The sequence below is a fragment of the Sorex araneus genome, chromosome 10, assembly GCF_027595985.1.
Source record: "Sorex araneus isolate mSorAra2 chromosome 10, mSorAra2.pri, whole genome shotgun sequence".
Classification (NCBI taxonomy): Eukaryota; Metazoa; Chordata; class Mammalia; order Eulipotyphla; family Soricidae; genus Sorex; species Sorex araneus.
This window is the reverse complement of record NC_073311.1, coordinates 64,627,092-64,647,043: the sequence shown is the minus strand read 5'-3', so window position 1 is coordinate 64,647,043 and position 19,952 is coordinate 64,627,092. Positions and strand designations below refer to the sequence as shown.

The 19,952-nt window shown below is 60.2% G+C and overlaps 2 protein-coding genes across 4 annotated transcripts; one reads left to right on the top strand and one right to left on the bottom strand.

The window, feature by feature from the left end:
- Positions 1–422: 422 nt before the first annotated feature.
- On the bottom strand, positions 423–14,881 carry LOC129399131 (collagen alpha-1(I) chain-like). Of its 3 annotated transcripts, none has more exons than XM_055118337.1 (4): positions 14,257–14,881; positions 6,527–6,880; positions 1,247–1,576; positions 423–573 (listed from the first exon to the last, which is right to left on the bottom strand). In XM_055118337.1, the coding sequence occupies exons 1-3, from the start codon at positions 14,879–14,881 to the stop codon at positions 1,503–1,505; spliced, it is 1,053 nt and encodes a 350-aa protein (XP_054974312.1). In that variant the 3' UTR covers positions 423–573; positions 1,247–1,502. The 3 variants fall into 3 exon arrangements, with proteins under 3 accessions (XP_054974312.1, XP_054974310.1, XP_054974311.1); XM_055118335.1 differs by having other exon boundaries at positions 1,247–1,571; XM_055118336.1 differs by having other exon boundaries at positions 424–573; positions 1,247–1,571; positions 6,527–6,877.
- BHLHE41 (basic helix-loop-helix family member e41) lies at positions 14,789–18,867 on the top strand. The gene is made up of 5 exons (XM_055118334.1): positions 14,789–14,922; positions 15,104–15,167; positions 15,497–15,604; positions 15,923–16,034; positions 16,475–18,867. Exons 1-5 carry the CDS (start codon positions 14,861–14,863, stop codon positions 17,374–17,376), a joined length of 1,248 nt encoding a protein of 415 aa, XP_054974309.1. The 5' UTR covers positions 14,789–14,860; the 3' UTR covers positions 17,377–18,867.
- Positions 18,868–19,952: the final 1,085 nt, after the last annotated feature.

Genomic DNA, 19,952 nt, shown 5'->3' with positions numbered 1-19,952 from the left:
TGTCTCTGGCTCCTCTCTCTCCCTCCTCTGTCTCTGTCTGTATCCTCTCTCTCCCTCTCTCTCCTCTCTCTCACTTTCCTCTGTCTCTGTCTCTGTCTCCTCTCTCTCTCCCTTTCTCTCTCTCTCCCTCCTCTTTCTGTCTCTGTCTCCTCTCTCTCTCTCTCCCTCTCTCCTCTGTCTCTGTCTCTGTCTCTCTCTCTCTTTCCCCCTGTTCTCTTCAGCATTTCCACAAGTATTTGGTAATGTTTGATGGTTAACAAAAGCTGATCTCATGCTGGCTTTATAGCATGAATATTTTCCCCCCAAAGAATAAAAACCTGTTCAAAAGAATAACAGGGTGCTTAAGAGCTTGCTGAGAAAAAGACCAGTCATGGAGACTTTTTAATATATATATACTTGTTCCTTTATTTCCAGTTCCCACCTGAAACCCCCACGAAGACTTACCATCCCAGTGCCTTGAAAGAAACGTGAAAGAATTTCTCTATATTGGAAATTTCTGGAAACGATGGTTACAGCAAAGAATTTCTCAACCACTGCTGGCACTGGCAGATGAACAGGCTTCTCGGTTCTCTGCTGAAAAAAGTCAAATGAGGGACTTGAGTCCCAGGCATCACTCTGGCCTGCCGCCTTGCCTTTCCCAGAGGCTAGACTCTTGTCCCCGTGCAGAATCTAGCACACCCCCAGGGGTGCTGGTCTCTCTCCAGGGTCTGTGAAGGGTGAGACAGAAAACAAAGGCTGCTGCCTTTCCCAAACCCACAAGCATTCACGGTATTGGACTTTATGCTCCTTTGTTACAAAATATTTTCCGGTCTACTTTTTTGTAGGCATCAAAGATCAAATTAGAATTTTATAAGAACTTATGCCCAGGAGGAAATGATGAACTTTCACTTGACACACACACTCTCTCTCTCTCTCTCTCTCTCTCTCTCTCTCTCTCTCTCGTGGGGTTAATGGGGCTGAGTCACACCCTGCAGTGCTCAAGCATTATTCTTGGTCTGTGCTCAGGAGCATCTCTGGTGGGTCCCCGGGGGACCACACCTGGTTTCAGGATTCAGATGCATGCGGGGCCAGTGCCCTTGCCCAGGTGCTATTCGGCGGGCTCTTGACCTATAAAGGAGTTCACTTGGAAGTTTTTGGAAAGCATAAGACAGGACTTCTAACTTAAGTTAGAGGAAGACAAAAACTGTTCTGTAGCACCAATGCGTAAGAGCTAGCTGGTGGGCAGGCTGAAATGAGCAGTTCCTACCTTCCAAGGGGTCACAGACAGAGTCGAGAGCGCTCGTGGAATGTGCCACTCGGTGTCAGTCTGTGACTGGGCGGCTGTCCCGGGCGGTGTGCAGTGTGTGTGTGTGGGGGGCGGGGTGGCAAACCAAGCACTCCTGTGCTGTCCTGCAGGCAAGGCCACTGGGTGCTTCTCCGGTGTGCCTGCTCGCTCTTCACTCACACACGCTTGGCCGTGGGCCCTTCCCAGCCCAGTCACGGCGCCCCGGTGGAGACGGTGTTCAGGCCACGGGAAGTGTCTTCCCGCCTGGGGCTGCACGGCTGGCAGCAGGATGTGCCCGTGCTTCTTCCTGCACTTGAGAAGACAGGAGAAACTTTTGACCTTGAGACTCTGTGTCAAGACGATTTTAATTCTGGGGCTGGAGCGACAGCACAGCGGGGAGGGCGTTTGCCTTGCATGCAGCCAACCCGTGTTCGATTCCCAGCATCCCATAGGGTCCCCCAGCACCACCAGGAGTAATTCCTGAGTGCAGAGCCAGGAGTCACCCCTGGGCATCGCCGGGTGTGATCCAAAAAGAAATAAAAAAGAAGAAGATTTAAGATTTTAATTCTGGAAACCTCCATTGGACATTTCTGGTGCAAGATTTGCAAGCACCCACATGGACTTCAGTGTTCATGGTAAGAAGACAGACAGACAGAGACAGAAACAGAGACAGAGAGAGGGAGGTAGGGATGGAGGAGGAAGTGCAACAGGGACAGAGACAGAAAAGACAGAGAAACTATATAATACATGGTAATGTAATTGAGTGATAACATAGTAGGTAGGACCCGTTTGCCTTGCACGAGGCTGACCCAGGTTCCATTCCTCCGTCCCTCTCAGAGAGCCTAGCAAGCTACCAAGAGTATCCCACGCGCATGGCAGAGCCTGGCAAGCTACCCGTGGCGTATTCGATATGCCAAAAACAGTAACAACTAGTCTCACAGTGGAGACGTTACTGGTGCCCGCTCGAGCAAATTGATGAGCAACGGGATGAGTGACAGTGACAGTGATTGTAACTGAGACAGGGGGTACCACATTCTTTCTAATCTGGTGAGAATTACAATGTGTATATCCTCCATAAAATAATATACAGGCTAATATGTTTCCATAACAACTGACAACATATAATGTGTACTAATTATGTACCAGAGTGCCTGGCTAGTCCAGCCCTCGCAGGAAACTTAGAGGCTGTGTGTATGATCAGTCGAGGGCACGGAGAGTCGGGGTAGTCCGCCTCAAGACAGAGGCAGGCAAAGGAGAGTTGGCCTTTGAGTTTGTTTGGCTTCTCAGCTCACTCCCGTTCACTAGGATGAGTTAAATCACTCGGGACAAAATCTGAACTTTCTTTGACGATTTAAAAAATCACCCCTGCTCTCACAGTGTCTCTGAATCCGCAGTTCGATCACCAATTATAATCCACAGGGTGTATGGATGAAAAGAACAAACCACGAAAATTTCCAATCACGACAGCTGTGAAAAGTCAACCTTGACCAAATGTGTATAAAGGCAGCAACAGCAGCGGACAGACATGAATGAGAGGCAGGAACTGCCGGCCTGACAGCCAAGGCAAACAGCACCTTCCTGCAGCGAGGAGGCCAGCCTGGCACAGCCGTGTGTGGGAAACGTCGTTCTGCCACCGAGAAAGGCCTCTGAAGGGAAGCTACGGTGCCTGGGAACTACAGTGGGGGCTGACACGATCCTCGTCACAGACCTGAAGGGGACGATGCTGAGCAGGACGCAGAGAGGATTTCTTTTTCTTTTTTCTTTTTTAATAAGATCAGGGCTGGAGCAATAGCACAGCGGGGAGGGCGTTTGCCTTGCACACGGCACACCCGGGTTCGATTCCTCCGCGCCTCTTGGGGAGCCTGGCAAGCTACTGAGAGTATCTCGCCCACACGCAGAGCCTGGCAAGCTCCCCGTGGCGTATTCGATATGCCAAAAACAGTAACAACTAGTCTCACAGTGAAGACATTACTAGTGTCTGCTCGAGCAAATTGATGAGCAACGGGATGACAGTGACAGTGACAGTGACAGTAAATAAGATCAGGCAGCAGCACGGGGCAGCAGCCAGGTGCATGTGTATGTGTGTGTATATGTGCGTGCATGTGTGTATGTGTGCACGCGCGTGTATGTGTGCGCGTGCATGTGTATGTGTGCGTATGTTGTGTATGTGCGTGCATGTGTGTGTGCATGTGTGCATGTGTGTTGTGTATGTGTGTGCATGTGTATAAGTGTGTTGTATATATGAGCGTGCGTGTGTGTGCGCGTTATGTGTGCATGATGTGTGTGCCTGTGTGCATGTGTGTGTATGTGTTGTATATATGAGCGTGCGTGTGTGTGCATGCGCTTGTGTTGTGTATGTGTGCGTGATGTGTATGCCTGTGTGTGTGTGCCTGTGTGTGTGTGTGAGCTGGGAACCAGCCGTGATGCGGCAGAGCCGTCCCGTGTCCCGTGTGTGTGGACCGGGGGTTCCCAGGACACCTCTGAGCCTGAGGGGGATCTCTCAGCACGAAGGAAGCCTCTCGGGAAGGAGACTGCACTTCACGGGTGCTCCTGGGGTGCAGACCTCATCAGTAAACACACTTGGAACGGGGCGGGGCGTTAGATTGCCAGAACACGTTCCGTTGCCGTCCCCCTGGCCACAGCCTCTCTGCAGGTATAGGAGGGGCCGTCAGGGTCAAGGCCAGCGCGAGGCATGGTCACGTGTGCCAGCTTTCGGGCCCACGGGCTCCGCACTGAAGGGCACCGGGTGTCCAGCACACAGGGACAGCAGGGGGGCAGCCTCGTGCCCTTCACTGCCCCGTGGCACAGGCTGCGCCCCCCCCCCATCTTCACCAGGGGAAGGAGCCATGACCCCACTAACCCCTCCGGACCCGGCTGCAATGAACAAACCCCAGGAGACACTCAGACACTCCGACAGCAAGAAGGGCAAGGTGACGGGGCAGGGGATACGCCGGGCAGCGGGTACTCACGGGCAGGGCATACAGGAGAGCAGCGGGTACCCACAGGCAGGTTTACGCAAAACAGTGGGTACCCACGGGCAGGGCATACAGGAGGGCAGCGGGTACCCACAGGCAGGGGATACGCAAAACAGCGGGTACCCACAGACAGGGCATACAGGAGGGCAGGGGCACTAATCCTGAGACTCGGTGGTTTGAGAGATTGCTAGAGTTATATAACAGGGTACCCGCAGCCGGCGACATCCCTGCTCCCGAGCCGCATCCATGTCTTCTGGGACAGAAAGCCCCCGAGTCCCGCCTCTGTGGAAATCCCACACCAGAATCCCGACCGCAGGATCCCGTAGCTTCATCCCATAATCCCCGGGCCCTCCTGCTACAGGACACGGAGCGTTCGCTTCATTCGCTAAAATTCAGATGCATTAGAAAGCCCCAAAGCGTTTTCTAAGATTAGCTACAGTTCCTAGAAAGGAGCCTCGGTCGGGGTGGAGCTGGGGGTGCAGACACAAGCCTCCTGTGGCCGGCCCGCACCCACGACACACACACAGCCCCCGCTGGCCTCCCCCGAGGGCGGGCAGGGACGGGGGCGGGGGGCGAGCCTTGTCACTTCCAGCCCCACGGGCCTCCCTGTTTCTAGAGTGACCCGGCTGGCACCTCCATGTCTGTCACGTGCCAGTGTGACCGTGGTTTTGCCTCGCCTCCCCCTGCTGCATGGAGAGCATCCCTGGGTCTCTGCTCTGTCCCGGCCAGAGGAGCCTGGAAGCAGCACGGCAGGTGGGGCGCTTGCCTTGCACCTGGCTGCCCAGGTTCAATCCTGAGTTCCCGGGGGCCGGAGCGATAGCACAGCGGGGAGGGCGTTTGCCTTGCATGCGGCTGACCCGGGTTCGATTCCCAGCATCCCATATGGTCCCCTTGAGCACTGCCAGGAGTAATTTTTGAGTGCATGAGCCAGGAATGACCCAAAAAGCAAAAAAACAAAACAAAAACCAAAAAAACAATTCCCAGGTTCCCGAGCCGCATCAGGGTGCCCCTTGAGCACAGAGCCAGGAGTAAGGCCCGAGCCTCGCCGTCCTGCCCAGCTAAGGCTCCACTATGGCTTTCCCCAGGAGGTGGACCTTAGGTGCAGAGCACTCTGGGGAGAGTGCCAGCCTGACATGTGTGTCCACGCACATGCTCCTACTGACTCGTCTACATACGGGGCTCCCTGCTCCTTCCCCTGGGCTGCTCGCTCCACAGCCCCGGCAGAAAGCTCTCGGCACCCTCCACAAACACCTTCCCTGCATGTGAAGAGTCCGGGGTCTTCAGAGCCGTCATCTTTGTCAGCGCACTCAGGAATAGGGGGAGGTGGGGAGGTCAGCACGGCTTCCCCGTGAAGAGCAGAGGCAGAGGGTGGGCGGAGGGGGGAGCAGCCTGGGAAGTCCAGGACAGGCTCAAGGTCAACAAAAAGACACCCGAGGGGTATCGCCAAGCGGCCAGCTGCGTTTGTGACTGAAACCTGCGGAGGAAGCCAGAAGGGGAGGCAGGAGTTTGGGGGTCATCGGCACAGCGCTAACATCGGGGGTGAGTAGGGATGACACCGGCCAAGGAGAGCGAGAAGCAGCACAGGCTGGCCCGAGCACAAGAGTATGGACGGGACACACCCCTGCAGCCCGCCTGGACAGGACACGCTCCCCTGCAGCCCTCCTGGATGGGACACACCCCTACAGCCCTCCTGGATGGGACACACCCCTGCAGCCTGCCTGGATGGGACACGGTCCCCTGCAGCCCGCCTGGATGGGACACACCCCTACAGCCCTCCTGGATGGGACACGCTCCCCTGCAGCCCTCCTGGATGAGACACACTCCCCTGCAGCCCTCCTGGATGGGACACACCCCTACAGCCCTCCTGGATGGGACACGGTCCCTCATACAGCCCTCCTGGACAGGACACACCCCTGCAGCCCTCCTGGACGGGACACGCTCCCCTAGAGCCTGTGTGGATGGGACACGGTCCCTCATACAGCCCTCCTGGATGGGACACACTCCCCTGCAGCCCGTCTGGACGGGACACGCTCCCCTGCAGCCCGCCTGGATGGGACACGCTCCCCTGCAGCCCACACACCACCACCTGCCCATGTGGCCGGCCCCTCCATAAACTGTTGATGAACAAAGTACTAATTCTGAGACTCAGTGGTTTGAGAAATTGCTAGAGTTACAATAATAGAAATGATCTCATCGACAGGAGTCGTAGCTATCGAAGTCCCTCACCTCCCAATTATTTCACTCCATTCTACTATCGGGGGCTATTTACGCCTGTGCAGCTACTCACTCCACTGTTGGTGACGAGACGTGGCTAGCGTGGTGCTGGCTGGAGGAGCAGCGTGGTACTGGCTGGAGGAGCAGCGTGGTACTGGCTGGAGGAGCAGCGTGGTGCTGGCTGGAGGAGCAGCGTGGTACTGGCTGGAGGAGCAGCGTGGTGCTGGCTGGAGGAGCAGCGTGGTACTGGCTGGAGGAGCAGCGTGGTACTGGCTGGAGGAGCAGCGTGGTGCTGGCTGGAGGAGCAGCGTGGTACTGGCTGGAGGAGCAGCGTGGTACTGGCTGGAGGAGCAGCGTGGTGCTGGCTGGAGGAGCAGCGTGGTGCTGGTTGGAGGACTATGCACATCAGGGGAACCGCATCTGCCTGCTTGTTTCATCATTTGTTAAACCCAAGCACGAGAAAAGAGAAGACGTTAATCACCCCGACTGGAGCATTAAAGTGTATGATTTCTCCCTCTCCCGCCAGTGACTAACAGCCTCATTCCTGTAGGCATTCTGTTGTGAGTAACCCAAAGATAGAGGAAAACATTTTTCCAGTTCACAAAAATTATCTTGGTATTTTCTCAGATCACAGCTGAATAAATGGGGCTCCAACAAATGTTTTCATTGCTTCACTTTGACTTCAACTTACTCTTCAACACCACAAATCACCAACCAGTACTCATGCGAGAAATATGCCTGCAAATTCACTGCAGTCACGGTTTAGCAAGAGATGAAAAAGTTTGGCAAATATTAATAAAAGCATTCTGTGAGAATCAATAGATTGCAAGGAATCTGCAGGATTAATGCATATTTTATTATTATGTGTGAGTGTTTACACATCCAATATAGTGATACATCTATATACTATACAGAGTAATATACACAGTAATCTATATAATAAACTGCATACAGTATTATGGAGTAATATATATGATAAACTATATACACATATTACCCAGAGGACTAGCTAAACCTTTATCACCAGTGCTTATATCCCAACCTAATAGACATATGGTATTCTGTGCAGCAATAAAATTATTATATTACTATCTACTTGTGGGAAGTGTCAAAAATAGTCACAGCAAATTATGATGAGTATTTTTTTAAATGATGGCAGATTCTGTGATGTGGCTTCCAGGAAAACGGATCTGTCAGGTATCATAGCACCTTGAAAGGCTGATGGCTTTCTCTTCATTTGCCTGAATTTATGCTTGATAATTGATTTTTTTCTTTCTTCTAACATAGATGCTGAGTGTCATGGAAACCTCAGACAAAGAGCAGACTGAGAAACCGCTCTCCGAAGGGGCTGGGCTGCCGCGCCAGTATCTGGGGCTACCCCGTGCCACACCAGAGCCACTTACTGCATGTGGGTCTTCAAACTTAAGCTGCTTAAAAATAAGAAACAGAAGCCCAGGGCCTTGGTTCAATTAGCCACATCTCAAGTGTCCAGTGACCACACACAGCTAGGAGCCGCCATACTGGATGGACCAGGACACAAATCGTTTCCATCCCCACAAAAACGTCCCGTGCGGCTTACAACGTCAAGGGAGGGAATTCCTTCCATGTCGAGGGTTTGGCAATTACTCAATGATCAAGTTTGTTTGGTTTTTTTTTTTGCTTTTGCTTTTTGGTCACACCTGGCAATGCTCAGGGGTTACTCCTGGCTCTGCACTCAGGAATCGCTTCTGGCAGTGCTTGGGGGACCCTATGGGATGCCGGGGAATCGAACCCGGGTCAGCCGCGTGCACGGCAAACATCCTACCCGCTGTGCTATCGCTCTGCCCCTGAATATGATCAAGTCTTACCCTGTTTTTTAAGCTGAAAATGCACTATTAAAATGGTTTCCATTTTCTAGTTTCCTTCTGGGCTTGGAACCTGCTTAGGACTGACTCCAGGCTCTGTGCTCACTACACAGGCTGGGGATCAGGCCTGGGTCTGCGGCATCAAGGCTGTACTATCTCTGCCGCTTTAAGCTGAAAGTGTTGTTGTTGTTTTAAGCCAAGAACTTCAGGAGAAATCACTGATTGTCTATGTGGACATATTCAGATATTCAGCACCCAAGATACTTAGTACCCAATACTCAGTGCCAGTGTTGCTCAGGCCCCCCTGCCTGGTCAGGGCCACTGAGGCTCGCTCCCTCAGGGCCCCCTGGCACGGTCAGGCCACGGTCAGGCCATGGTCAGGCCACGGTGCGCTCTGTCCTCCCAAAGCCGGCTCTCCCAGGCCCCTGGGGCCACAGCGAAGCCACAGACGGGAGACAGGGACAGGGCTGCCTTTGCCTCTGGCTCCAGGGGGGCAAGGGGGAGGGGCGAGTCCGAGCCATCAGCGAGCCCCGGGAGTGACGAGGGGGCCTTCCACTTCCGGGCTGTGAGGTGTGGACTCATGTCTGGCCTCAGTTTCCTCCTCTTCTGAACGACGTCACCCAGGGCCCATCCCAAACCTGAGCTCACCGTGGGGTGGGGGGCGGGGAGTGGGGAGGCTGAGTGGGGTGCAGCCACACCGGTGGCGGGGGCGGGGGGGCGGGTTGGAACGTCTCGGGCGCGAAATCCCCTGTGAACAGCACGGGAAATCACAGTGCCTCAAACAAAGAACCTGAATTCTAAAGGGACGACTGATCTGCGTAACCGGGATAGAAGATTGCGGGCTCAGACCACCGCCCCCCCCCCAGAAAAGCATGAGACGTCCTGACCGTGACACAGAAGGGCCCCAGTCTGCACCCAGGGTGGGAGAGCAGGGCCCAGCCCCGCGCAGCCCGGGTGTGGGGGCACGAGGGGGAGCGGGCAGCGCGCTCCCTGCTGGACCCCAAGTCCGGGAAAACCGCACCTCAGTCCCGGGGCAGCCTCCAGCGCCCATTTGTGCTGGGCAGGCACGAGCGTCCCCGGGACTGAAGCCAGCGCTCACCCCAGGGCGTTCAGGCCCCCATAAGCCGACCCAAGCTTGGACGGGGCGCCCGAGACCACCGACTACTGCTCCCCCACTCTGATGCAGGGCCAGCGGCCTCACCCTACGCCAATGGAGCACCAGGAAACGAGCTCCAGTCTCTGCACGCCTTTGGGAGGCACCAAGCAGTGCTGGGGGGGGGGGGTGAGGGCCCGAAGCACACCCAGGGCTGCGCCTGGCAGTGTCTCAGGGGCGTGTGGTGCCCCCGTGCTGACCCCGGTGCCAGCCCTGCCCTCTGGGCCTCGGTCACCCTCGGTCACATCGCTGCTGGGGGCAGCCCCGAGGCCAGTCCCGACCCGGCCTGCCCCTCTCTGCAGGACGGGGACGAGTGACCCCTGGCCCGCGGCCTCGCCCGGCAGAAGCGGACTTTCTAAACTGCAATAAAGAGCACGGGTCACCCCCAAATCCGCATCTGTACCCTGAGTGCAGGAACAGGGGTGGGGAGGGTGGTGTTTCCGGGCGGGCAGGGATGAGAAGGCCTGAGGTGCTCTGTGCTCCCCCCCTCCCTCTGTCTGTCTCTGTCTGTCTGTCTGTCTCTGTCTCTGTGTGTCTCCCTCTGTGTCTCTGTCTCTGTCTCTCTCCATCCCTCTGTCTCTCTGCCTGTCTCTCTGTCTCTGTGTGTCTCCCTCTGTGTCTCTGTCTCTGTCCCTCTCCATCCCTCTCTCTGTCTGTCTGTCTCTGTGTGTCTCTCTCTGTGTCTCTGTTCCTTTCCCTCTCTCTCCCCTCCATCCCTGCCTCCCCTTCTCTCTGTCTCTTCCTCTCTCCCTCCCTCTTCCTGTTTCTGTCTCTCTCCATCCCTCTGTATCTCTGTTTCTGTCTCTCTCTGTGTCTGTCTCTGTCCCTCTCCCTCTCTCCCCTCCATCCCTGCCTCCCCCTCTCTGTCTCTTCCTCCCCCCCCCTCTCTCTCTCTCCTCCTCCGTCCCTGCCTCTCCCTCTCTCTCCCTCCCTCTCCCCGCAGGCCTGCTGCTCAGGCTCCTTTGAGTCTGGGGGCGCCTCTCCCCTGTCTCCCAGGAGGTGCCCGCCTGGCACTCGGATGCCGCTGTCCCGTGGCCTCCCGCCTCCCCCTTTGTCCGCAGCCCGACTCCGAGGGCCTGGCACCGCGCCCTTGCTTCGGGCCTCCTGGGAACCGACGCTTGGCAGGGCCCGGGATGCCCCTCCTGAGCGGCGCCCGGCCGCCCACTGCGGGCCCTTGAGAACCGTGTCCTGGACACGGCCGCCCTGGCCTGTCTCTGGGGCACCTGAGAATGCGGCTGGCCGGGCTCCAGCCCCTCCAGGGAGGCGCGGAGCTGGCGTGGGGGCTTCTGGGCATGGAGCGCCCCACTCCAGAGCAGTGCCAGAGGCGCGGCCCCGACACCCCCTTCCAGGAGGGCCTGTCCCTCCGCCAGAGCTCCGGGCCCTGTCCCTGGGGAGCTGGCCACGCTGCCACTCAGAGGGGCACCCCGCAGGCAAGCCCCTCCGGACCTACGCCTGCAGCGAGGCTTCCCGCCCCGGCCTGGGAGGAGGCCCCCCCGGCGGCCGTGGGGTGTCCACTCCTATTCCAGGTGGCCCAGGGCATGGGCGTCCGTCCCTAGGGTTCCCTGGGGCGGAATCTCTGGAGTCACACGCATGTTCGGGGCAGGAGCAGGGAGACAGAGCAGCAAAGGGACCCCAAGAGAGGGAACGGGGCTCTGAGATGCCCCAGAGTCCCCTCGGGTCGGGGGTGGACGCTGCCCTTGGAACTGGAGATGGACAAATTCCCCAAGGGGGCCACGGGTGCAAACCCACTCGAGTGAGAGGCCACGGCATGAGACTCGGGGCCGACTGGTGGGATGGGAGAGGGGGTGCCCGCGGGGGAAACACGGTGAGGGGGGCAGAGAAACTCTGTGCTGGCCGATCTCCGTCAGGGGGGCTGCGCCCCGATAAAAACAGCCCTGGCACCCAAAGACATGCTCGGGCAGAGCCTGGCCCCGGCTCTCCCGCCTCGTCCTCAGAAACCCGCCTGCCTCTGGCCCGTCCCGCAGACCCCGCCGAGCAGAGGCGCGGGGGGCCAGTTCCCCTGGCAGAGACAGTGCCTGGGCCTGGGCTGGGCCGAGTGAGGCTGCAGGGGGAGTGGCGGGCGGGCCCCTGCGTGTGGCGTGCCAGCGCCGAGACCCCGATGCCAGAGCATCTGAAGAGCATCGCTAAGGCTGTGCCGGGGCAGACAGGACGCCGGAAAGTGCCCGAGACCAGGACTCCCCGTCCGCAGGGCCCAAGGTGGCCAGGCCGCCACAGAGTGGGGACGCCCTCCGCAGCCCTGCCCCCGCTCCCTGGCCTAAGAGCCCCCGCGCTGGGGGTCGGGCTAGAAAACTCCGTCCCTGGCGCAGCACCCGGGGACAGGCGCAGAGGAGGGGAAGTGACCACAGCTCCTGAGCACAGTCCTCAGGGCTCCACGCAGCCCCGCGGGCCCCGGGTCCCTCCCACAGGAGCCACCTTGTCCCCAGGGAGCGGGCGGGCGCATGGCCACTGTCCTCACTCCCCCCTAGACTCTGACACGGACACTCCCGGCTGGCCCAAGTATGGTTATGTCTGCCCCTCGGTCTGTGGTTGGGGGGGTGAGCCCCAGCACCCCCCAGCACGGACACTCTCCCCAGAGCCTGCGAGTGGGAGACTCCACGTCCACGGAACGCCCCACTCCCATAGCTGTCCCCAGCACCAAGCCCGTGAACAATGGCTCCCCACGGGGACCTTGGTCCCCACTGCTCTGACCCGGAGTCACAGAGGAGGATGGGGGGATGACTCCCGGCTCAGTGCCATCTCCTGGGTTGGGGACGACGAGGCCTGATGCACCCTCACACCAAAGTCCTTAACCGCCCGCAGACCGCCCTAGTAGCAAAGGGGCCCGGGGGTTAGGGGCTCCACTCCTCCAGGGCCAGACCCGCAGGGGCAGGGCCTGAGTTTAAACTCAGCACAAAGAGGGGCTGAAGCAATAGCACAGCAGGCAGGGCCTTTGCCTTGCGCGCAGAGGACCCAGGTTCGAGTCCCAGCTTCCCATACGGTCCCCCGAGCACTGCCAGGAGTAATTCCTGAGTGCTAAACCAGGAGTAACCCCAGTGCATCGCCAGGTGCGATCCAAAAAAAAAGCAAAAAGAAAAGAAAAATAAAATAAAATCAGCAAGAAGATGAGCCAGGGAGATGGGAGATGAAAGGCAAGAGTGCAGAGAGGACAGGAGGGGCAGAGGTGGATGAGAAGAACAGAGGGCAAGGGGGAGGGGCAAGCAGAGAGAGGTGGAGGGTGTGTGTGTGTGTGTGTGTTTGGGGGGATGGAACAGCGCTGCGCTGGGCGTCCTGACGCAGGCCAGGAGGCCGCTGAGTGCCGAGGCCGAGCAGGGGCCTGGGGCGAGGAATAACTGCTGCAGAACACTGAGGCGAGGAATGAATGAAAGGGGCCAGGGGTGAGGAATGAATGATGCGGAACCTAGAGTGGGGGATGGGGCTTCATTCATTCCGGGGGGCAAGGAGCTGCCGCCCACGGTGACGCCCACCCCATCCCTCGTCCTCCGATTTCAACTGCTCCGGGGCCGGCCCCAGTCCAAGTCCCCAGGGGCCACGCGGGGCCTGTCACGTCCACGCGGGCCAGTTCAACTCTGACCCACCCCTCCAGGCCTCGCCTTCGAGCGCGGCCCGGCCCGAGCACCCAGAGGCCCCGGGCGCCTTCCGCGCTCCCACTCCACGGAAGGCGCCTCCCCCGCCGCGGAACGGGCGTGCCCGCCACCCGCGGGGAGGGGAGAGGGTGCATCCGCACAGCCCGGCCCCCCTGGGCCACCCCGTGCCCCCCACCCGCGCCGGGCCAGCGGGGGACTCGAGCGCGCGCCGCGCGGCCCCGCCTGGCCCCGCCGACTGCAGCGGCGCGCACGTGACCTCGCCGCGCCCGCGACCCAGATCCGCCCGCGGGACCCGCGGGACGCGCCGCCAACGCTCCAGGGCCGGCCACTGCTGCCCCCGGCGGTCACCGCGTCCCGGGGGCCGGGGGGGGGGGTGGTCGAGATGTGCCGGGGGGCGGGAGCGAGAGACGCGGGGCGTCTCCGCACGCCCCGGGGGGCCGGGGCGCGGGTGCCCGGCGGGGCCTGGCACCGGGACGGCGACGTGCCTTCCCCTGCCCGCCGCGCCGGGCACCTCCGGGGACTCTCCCTGGCGGTGAGTCACGCTCCGGGGCGGGCTCCGGGGACAGGTCGCCCGGCTGGGCGGCCGCAGGGCGGGCGCGCGCGCGCACGGCTTCCCCGCGCCGTGATGTGGCAGCGGCGGCGGGTCGCGTCACGTTGCCGGCCCTGTGCCGCCGGTCCCCGCCGGAGCCGGGACGGGGGGGGGGGGGGGCACGGCGGTGCCAGCGGTAGTAAACGTGGGCAAGGCGCACTCCCGGCGTCGGAGCGCGCACGAGGCGGGGGGCGGGGGCGCACGCAGCGCCACTCGGGCGTGCCCGGCGGCCCCTCTCGTGCCACCCCCTCCCGGCCCCGCCGCCCGCCCCGCTCCTCCGGGAGCACCAGAGGCCCCAGACGTCGTCATCGGCTGCTGGGGCTGGTGCCACCGCAATTCCGGCGGCGGCTGGAAGTTTGGGTGGCCGGGGGCCCCCGCGCCGCCGGAGGCCGCTGGGATGGCGACGTTCTGACCCAGTGACTACATTCTCATTCCTAGGAGATCCTGGGCAGAGAGCGCGAGCGGGCTCCCGGCAGCCTCTCTGCGGGGTCTGCGGGGGGCTGGAGGGGTGGGCTGGGGGGGGGGGGTGTCCCGGCCCGCTCCGCCCCGGGCCACCCCGAGCGGTGAGCAAACAAGTCTCGGGCTCGTCCTGCGGGACTGAAGTTTACCCACCGCGAATCCTCTTTCTCTTCCCTTTCTCCGGTGCAAAGCAACAACGGCGCGGGCGGTGGGAAGGGGCGGAAAGGGGAGCCGAGAGGGGAAAGCCCCGAGCCCGCGGCGTCCCCGCCGTTCCCAGCGCGCCCCTCCCCCGCGCGCGGCCGACTGCGGCGCCCCGGGAGGAGGACGCGCTTGGCTGAAGTTGTTTTTCCTTTCCGGTGGCCGCGATCAGGTGTCCCCGCCCCCGCGCCGCCGGCTCCGACGCCCCCTCCGGGCCCGGCCCCTCCTCCCCCGCCCCCCTCCGGGCCGGACCGCGGATGGTACGTTCCGCACGTGAGCCGGGTGCTGGTCTGGCCGGGGACGCGCGTGCCCTGTGGCCAAACACTGCCCGGAGTGCGAGCGAACTCCCGGCGCGGCGGGGCCGGCGCGAGGCTGCGTGCGCGGGTGCCCGAGCGCCAGCGCGGCGGGAGGGGGCCCCGGCGGCTCCCCACTTTCCGTCCGGCACCGAGGAGGGAGCGGCTGAAGGCGCGCGGAGCCCCCCGACAGCTCCCCGGGCGCCGGCCCCGCAGAGTACGGAGCCCCCCAGAATCGAAACGGAGGAAACGGACCGCGGGAGAACATGGACGAAGGAATCCCTCATTTGCAGGAGAGACAGTTACTGGAACATCGAGATTTTCTAGGGTAAGGTGCATGCGGCCCGTGCCAGGCTCTGCCCGGGCGTCACTTGGGCATTTCTCCCCCCCGCTTCTGCTCGGTCCCTTTTTCCCCCTTCCTCTCCCGAAAGTGGTTTGGAGCGGGCGAGGGCAGAGCCCCTCCCGGCGTGGATGCCTGCTTGCCTGATGCTGGTCTCGCTCTCTCGCAGACTGGACTATTCCTCTTTGTATCTGTGCAAGCCCAAGAGGAGCATGAAGCGAGACGACAGCAAGGTACGTGCAAGTTTCCGCTGTTCCCAGACCCTGCCTGGGTCGTTAATTAGGGCTATTGATTTCACGGCGAGCTCTGCCCGCAGCTATGTGCCAGCTCTCCCGCTTCCCTGACTGTGAATTTTAAGTGGTTTGCTGGATACTCTCGGGGGGATTCGACATCATACCTGCATTTCAATAGCCTTTCAGGAGAGCCCAGAGCTCGGGGCTTTGGGGGGAACAGTTTATCTAGCACGTAGTATTTTTTTTTTTTTGCCCCCGAGGGGAGGATGAATGTGGTTCTTTCCAGTGAATGCTCGGCTCACTGTCTTCTGTGACTCTCTCACGTTAAGGATACCTACAAATTACCGCACAGATTAATAGAGAAGAAGCGGAGAGACCGAATTAATGAATGCATCGCTCAGCTGAAAGATTTACTGCCTGAACATCTGAAGTTGACAGTAAGATGCTCATTTTCATTCTTTGCTGCTCTCCAAGGGCGCGCTAATAGCCTGGTACGACTCCCAGATAGAAGAACAAAATGTAAATATCATTTGCCTTCAACTTGTGCCAGTGTCGAGTTTCCCAGGGGCTGCGGGAGGAGCCGGTAACTGGAGGCGGGGATCTCCTCCGGCCTGTCTGCGGGGAGCCGGGGAGCGCAGGGGGGGGGGGGCACTGCTCACCGGCTGCCCAAGTGGCCGTGCGGACCGGCAGCCCCGCCGCCGGCCAGACCGCGCGCCCCCCGAATAACCAGAGGCCCTTCCCTCCGCTCCCTGCAGACGCTCGGGCATCTGGAGAAAGCGGTCGTCCTGGAATTAACTTTGAAGCACTTGAAAGCTTTAACAGCCTTAACCGAGCAGCAGCATCAGAAGATAATTGCTTTACAGAATGGTGAGTCGGCTGTGGGGGGGAAGGGGGGCGGGAAGCGGGCAGCCCCCCGCGGAGACGCGCGTGCCCCCGCCCCGCCGCCTCCCCCACTCCCCCCACCCCGCGCGCCCGCTCTGCTTTCTACGATCGCGTCTCCTTTCGCCTCGCGGGAACGCGCGGGGTCCCCGCGGCAGCATCCCGGGGGCTTTCCGCGGAACTCGGCGGAATCCGCTGATTTCCACCGAAAGTGGAGGTGGCGCTCTCGCGGCTCGGGTTTCTCTGCCGCCGGGAGGAGGGCGCCCACCCGCCCCCACCCACCCCCCACGCCGCCGCCGCCGCTCCCCGCCGCCGCCCCCCCTCCCTGGGCCACCGGCGGATTATGTCACCCGAGGACCCGGGGGAAGCCCGGCGCGCGGGGCGCGTCCTGATCGCGGCCCTCGGCGCCCCGCCCCCTCTCGCCCCAGGGGAGCGCTCGCTGAAGTCGCCCCTGCAGGCCGACCTGGACGCCTTCCACTCGGGCTTCCAGACGTGCGCCAAGGAGGTCCTGCAGTACCTGTCCCGCTTCGAGAGCTGGACGCCGCGGGAGCCGCGCTGCGTGCAGCTCGTGAGCCACCTGCACGCCGTGGCCACCCAGTTCTGGCCCGCGCCGCCGCCGCTGCCGCCCCCCGCGCCCCCCGCGCCCCCCGCCGCCGCCGCCGCCGCCGCGCCCAAGGCCGAGCCCCCCGCGCACTGCGTGCCGGTCATCCAGCGGACTCAGCCCAGCGCCGAGCTGGCCGCCGAGCACGACACGGACACCGACAGCGGCTACGGCGGCGAGGCCGAGCCCCGGCCCGAGCCGGCGCGGGCTGCGGGCCGCGTGGCCGTCAAGCAGGAGCCCCCCGGGGACGACGCGCCCGCGCCCAAGCGGCCCCGGCTGGACCCCCCCGGCGTGCCCGGCGGCCCCGCGGCGGCCGCGCTCCTGGGGCCCGAGCCGGGCGCGGCGGCCGCGCTGCTCAGACCCGACGCCGCGCTGCTGGGCTCGCTCGTGGCCCCCTTCGCGCCGCCCGCCGCCCCCTTCTGCCTGCCCTTCTACTTCCTGTCGCCCTCGGCCGCCGCCGCCTACGTGCAGCCCTTCCTGGACAAGAGCCTGGAGAAGTACCTGTACCCCGCGGCCGCCGCGCCCTTCCCGCTGCTCTACCCCGGCCTGGCCGCCGCCGCCGCCGCCGCCGCCGCCTTCCCCTGCCTGTCGTCCGTGCTGTCCCCGCCGCCCGACAAGCCCCCGGCCGCCGCCGCCGCGCCCCCGCCGGGCCGCCGGCCCCTGCCCTGCACCGGGCCCCCCGCCGCTGCCGCGCCCGACGAGCCCCCGCCGCCCCGGGATGGGCCCTGAAGCCGCCGCCGTCCGCGCCCCGACGGTCACGCGCGCCGGACGCACGGCGGGCTCGGAAGCCCCGGCCGAAACGCAGGTGTCTGGTGTCCTTTGGCGTCCTGTTTGCGCGCCCCCGGCCCGCCCCTGCCCCCGTCCCCAAGGAGCCTCCGCGGGCGCTCCGGTTGCTTTTTCTGTCGACCACCCCCCTCCCCGCAAGTTCGCCTTCCCTTCCTTAGGCCACGCTCCTTTGCAGAGAGACGCCCCTGTTCTCCTCCTCCTCCTCCTTCTCCTCCTCCTCTCCCTCCGGGAGCTGGGGGGCGCGCCCCCGGCCCGCCAGGGTGCAGTGGGGGGACCCCCGCAGTCTCATCCCGCCACTCTCCAAGTCTTTGCTCACGTCTGGCTTGGCCAAGGCACAGGATACTCCGAGGAAGGCGCAGGGATGCAGCCGCTCAGCCTCTGCGGGGCGGTTGGAATGGGACCCCCCGGTGACTTGCACCCGGGCCTGGGGGCTCAGTCAGGGAAGGAGATGGAGGAGGAGGCACGTTTGCTAGCACTTTATTGAGAAACTGACCAGGAACCTGTCGGCTCCCCTTAATTTCACGTAGACACGAAACACATATGTGTGGAGACGTATGTAGACACGCAGAGTGCCGCTCTTCCCACAGTCATTGATGGATCCATCACGTTTTCATCAATTTGCTGTTGGGAAGGGGAGGGAAGTGCAATGAACTAAAGGAAAACTTAAGTCCCAACTGATGGATCCGCTGTCCTCATAAATCAGAGTGGAGGGGGCATTCAGCTGGTCAGTTCAGCGCCAGGAACCCGCCGGCCCGAAGCGTGTGTGGCCTCCCCAGCGCCGTGTCTGTGTGTTTTGTGGAGACCAAACCAGATACCAGATAATCACAACGAAAGCTTTTAAAATAAGGCTTACACCAAGACCTTGTCTAGATATTTTTAGTTTGTTGCCAAGGTAGCACTGTGAGAAATCTCACTTGAATGTTATGTAAGGGGTGAGACACAGTCTATGAGTGAAGAAAATATCTGGGTCTTTTAGTCAGTTTGGTGCATTTGCTGCTGCCGTTGCTACTGTTTGCCTCAAACGCTGTGTTTAAACAACGTTAAACTCTTAGCCTACAAGGTGGCTCTTATGTACATAGTTGTTCATACATCCAATTAATAATATCCGACATGCTATTTTTGTAGGAAGAAGATATGAGCTAATGATATTTTGAGTTAAGATATCTTTTGGGAGGATTTGCTGAAAAGTCGCACTTTTGTTACAATGCTTATGCTTGGTACAAGCTTATGCTGTCTTAAATTATTAAAAAAAATAAATAAATACTGTGCAAGAAACCAGCTGTTTTAGAGAAGTTCTGCTATGTGAAGATCAACTAGAAATCCTTTCTATTTGAGTATTTTCAACACTCCATAAATTCTATTCCCTAAATATCTCCCCACTCTTTTGTGATTTTAAAAATTCTTACTAAGGAATAAAAACTTTAATATAAGCTATGAGACTGTCTAGTAATTAAGAGACATCATGGATGCTCCAGGGAGTGTAGGGGTGAAAGTCGCTTTACCGCTAGGCTCCCGGCACCCTGCCCACCCTCTCGAGGAGGGGTGCCAACCCCCCCAGGCGCTGGCCGTGACTCCTGGGGGAAAGAGCAGAGGAGTGCCCAGAGTTACGTGTGGGGTGGGTTCGCGTGAGACCCAGTGGGTCGAGTTTTTATGATTGAGGACTTTCTCACTTTCGTCTTTGACGTCAGGTGGCCCTTGTGGTTGGTCTGGTGTTTCTCGAGAAAGCTCGTCCCGCCTGAGAGCACTGCCAGTTAGCCGGCGGAGCTGCTTGGCTCTGCCCGCCACCCCTAGCCTGTATCCAAGAATCCCATCATGGGACCTGATCTCGAAGCTCGAGACACAGGAATGATTGTTTCGAGACTTTCCTCAAATTTACACTCAGATCTGTGACTCATCGCCAACTGGGGGCTGGACTCTCGGTTCTTCACTCCAGTTCAGGAGCCCGAGAGTTCTGAAAGGCACTGAGATGACAGAGTGTCGGAGATGTAGAAAAAGTGCTCCCTCTGCTGACAGTGACAGCCAAAATGCAAGTCATAGACTGTGGCACCAGAGGGAAGCTCAGAGATCAGCGGGCCCAGCCCCCGGCTTTCTATTTTCGGAGGAGATGAAGCCCAGAGACGGCTTCCCTAGCACACACAGCTTCCTTGGGCAGCAGGCGCGGCTCCATCTCACCCCGCTCTCCGGACCTGGGCTGGGCGAGGACGGGCAGCCGAGCCTCAGGAGAGAGGCGAACACGGAAGAAGTACGTAGGGCTTTGAGGGGACTGTCACGGCACTCTGACAAGTATTCTGTCCTCAGAATATTTATGAGGGAAACGATAGTTCTATTTTTAGCTACATCTTAAGGTCTACTGTAATAATGTTTCTTAACCAAAAATAGATGCAATTAAATTATATATAAAGTTTTTAGTATTTTATGATTTTGATCTATTAAGTCCTAGAGTTGGACCAGACTTTATAGGTCAGTTATTTAGTCCAAATGCCCCCAGACCACCATGATACTGTGGCAAAGTTCGGAGG

Bases quoted from the DNA above. Each gene is read 5' to 3' on its own strand.
- BHLHE41 (XM_055118334.1), top strand. From the start codon at position 14,861: ATGGACGAAGGAATCCCTCATTTGCAGGAGAGACAGTTACTGGAACAT. The intron at 15,168-15,496 runs GTACGTGCAAGT...TCTCACGTTAAG, and splicing joins TGAAGCGAGACGACAGCAAG to GATACCTACAAATTACCGCA. The intron at 16,035-16,474 runs GTGAGTCGGCTG...CTCTCGCCCCAG, and splicing joins GATAATTGCTTTACAGAATG to GGGAGCGCTCGCTGAAGTCG.
- LOC129399131 (XM_055118335.1), bottom strand. From the start codon at position 14,881: ATGAGGGATTCCTTCGTCCATGTTCTCCCGCGGTCCGTTTCCTCCGTT. The intron at 6,881-14,256 runs GTGGGTAAACTT...TGATGAAACAAG, and splicing joins GAAGAGAAAGAGGATTCGCG to CAGGCAGATGCGGTTCCCCT. The intron at 1,572-6,526 runs GTGAGTAGCTGC...TCTCAAGTGCAG, and splicing joins GTCTCGTCACCAACAGTGGA to GAAGAAGCACGGGCACATCC.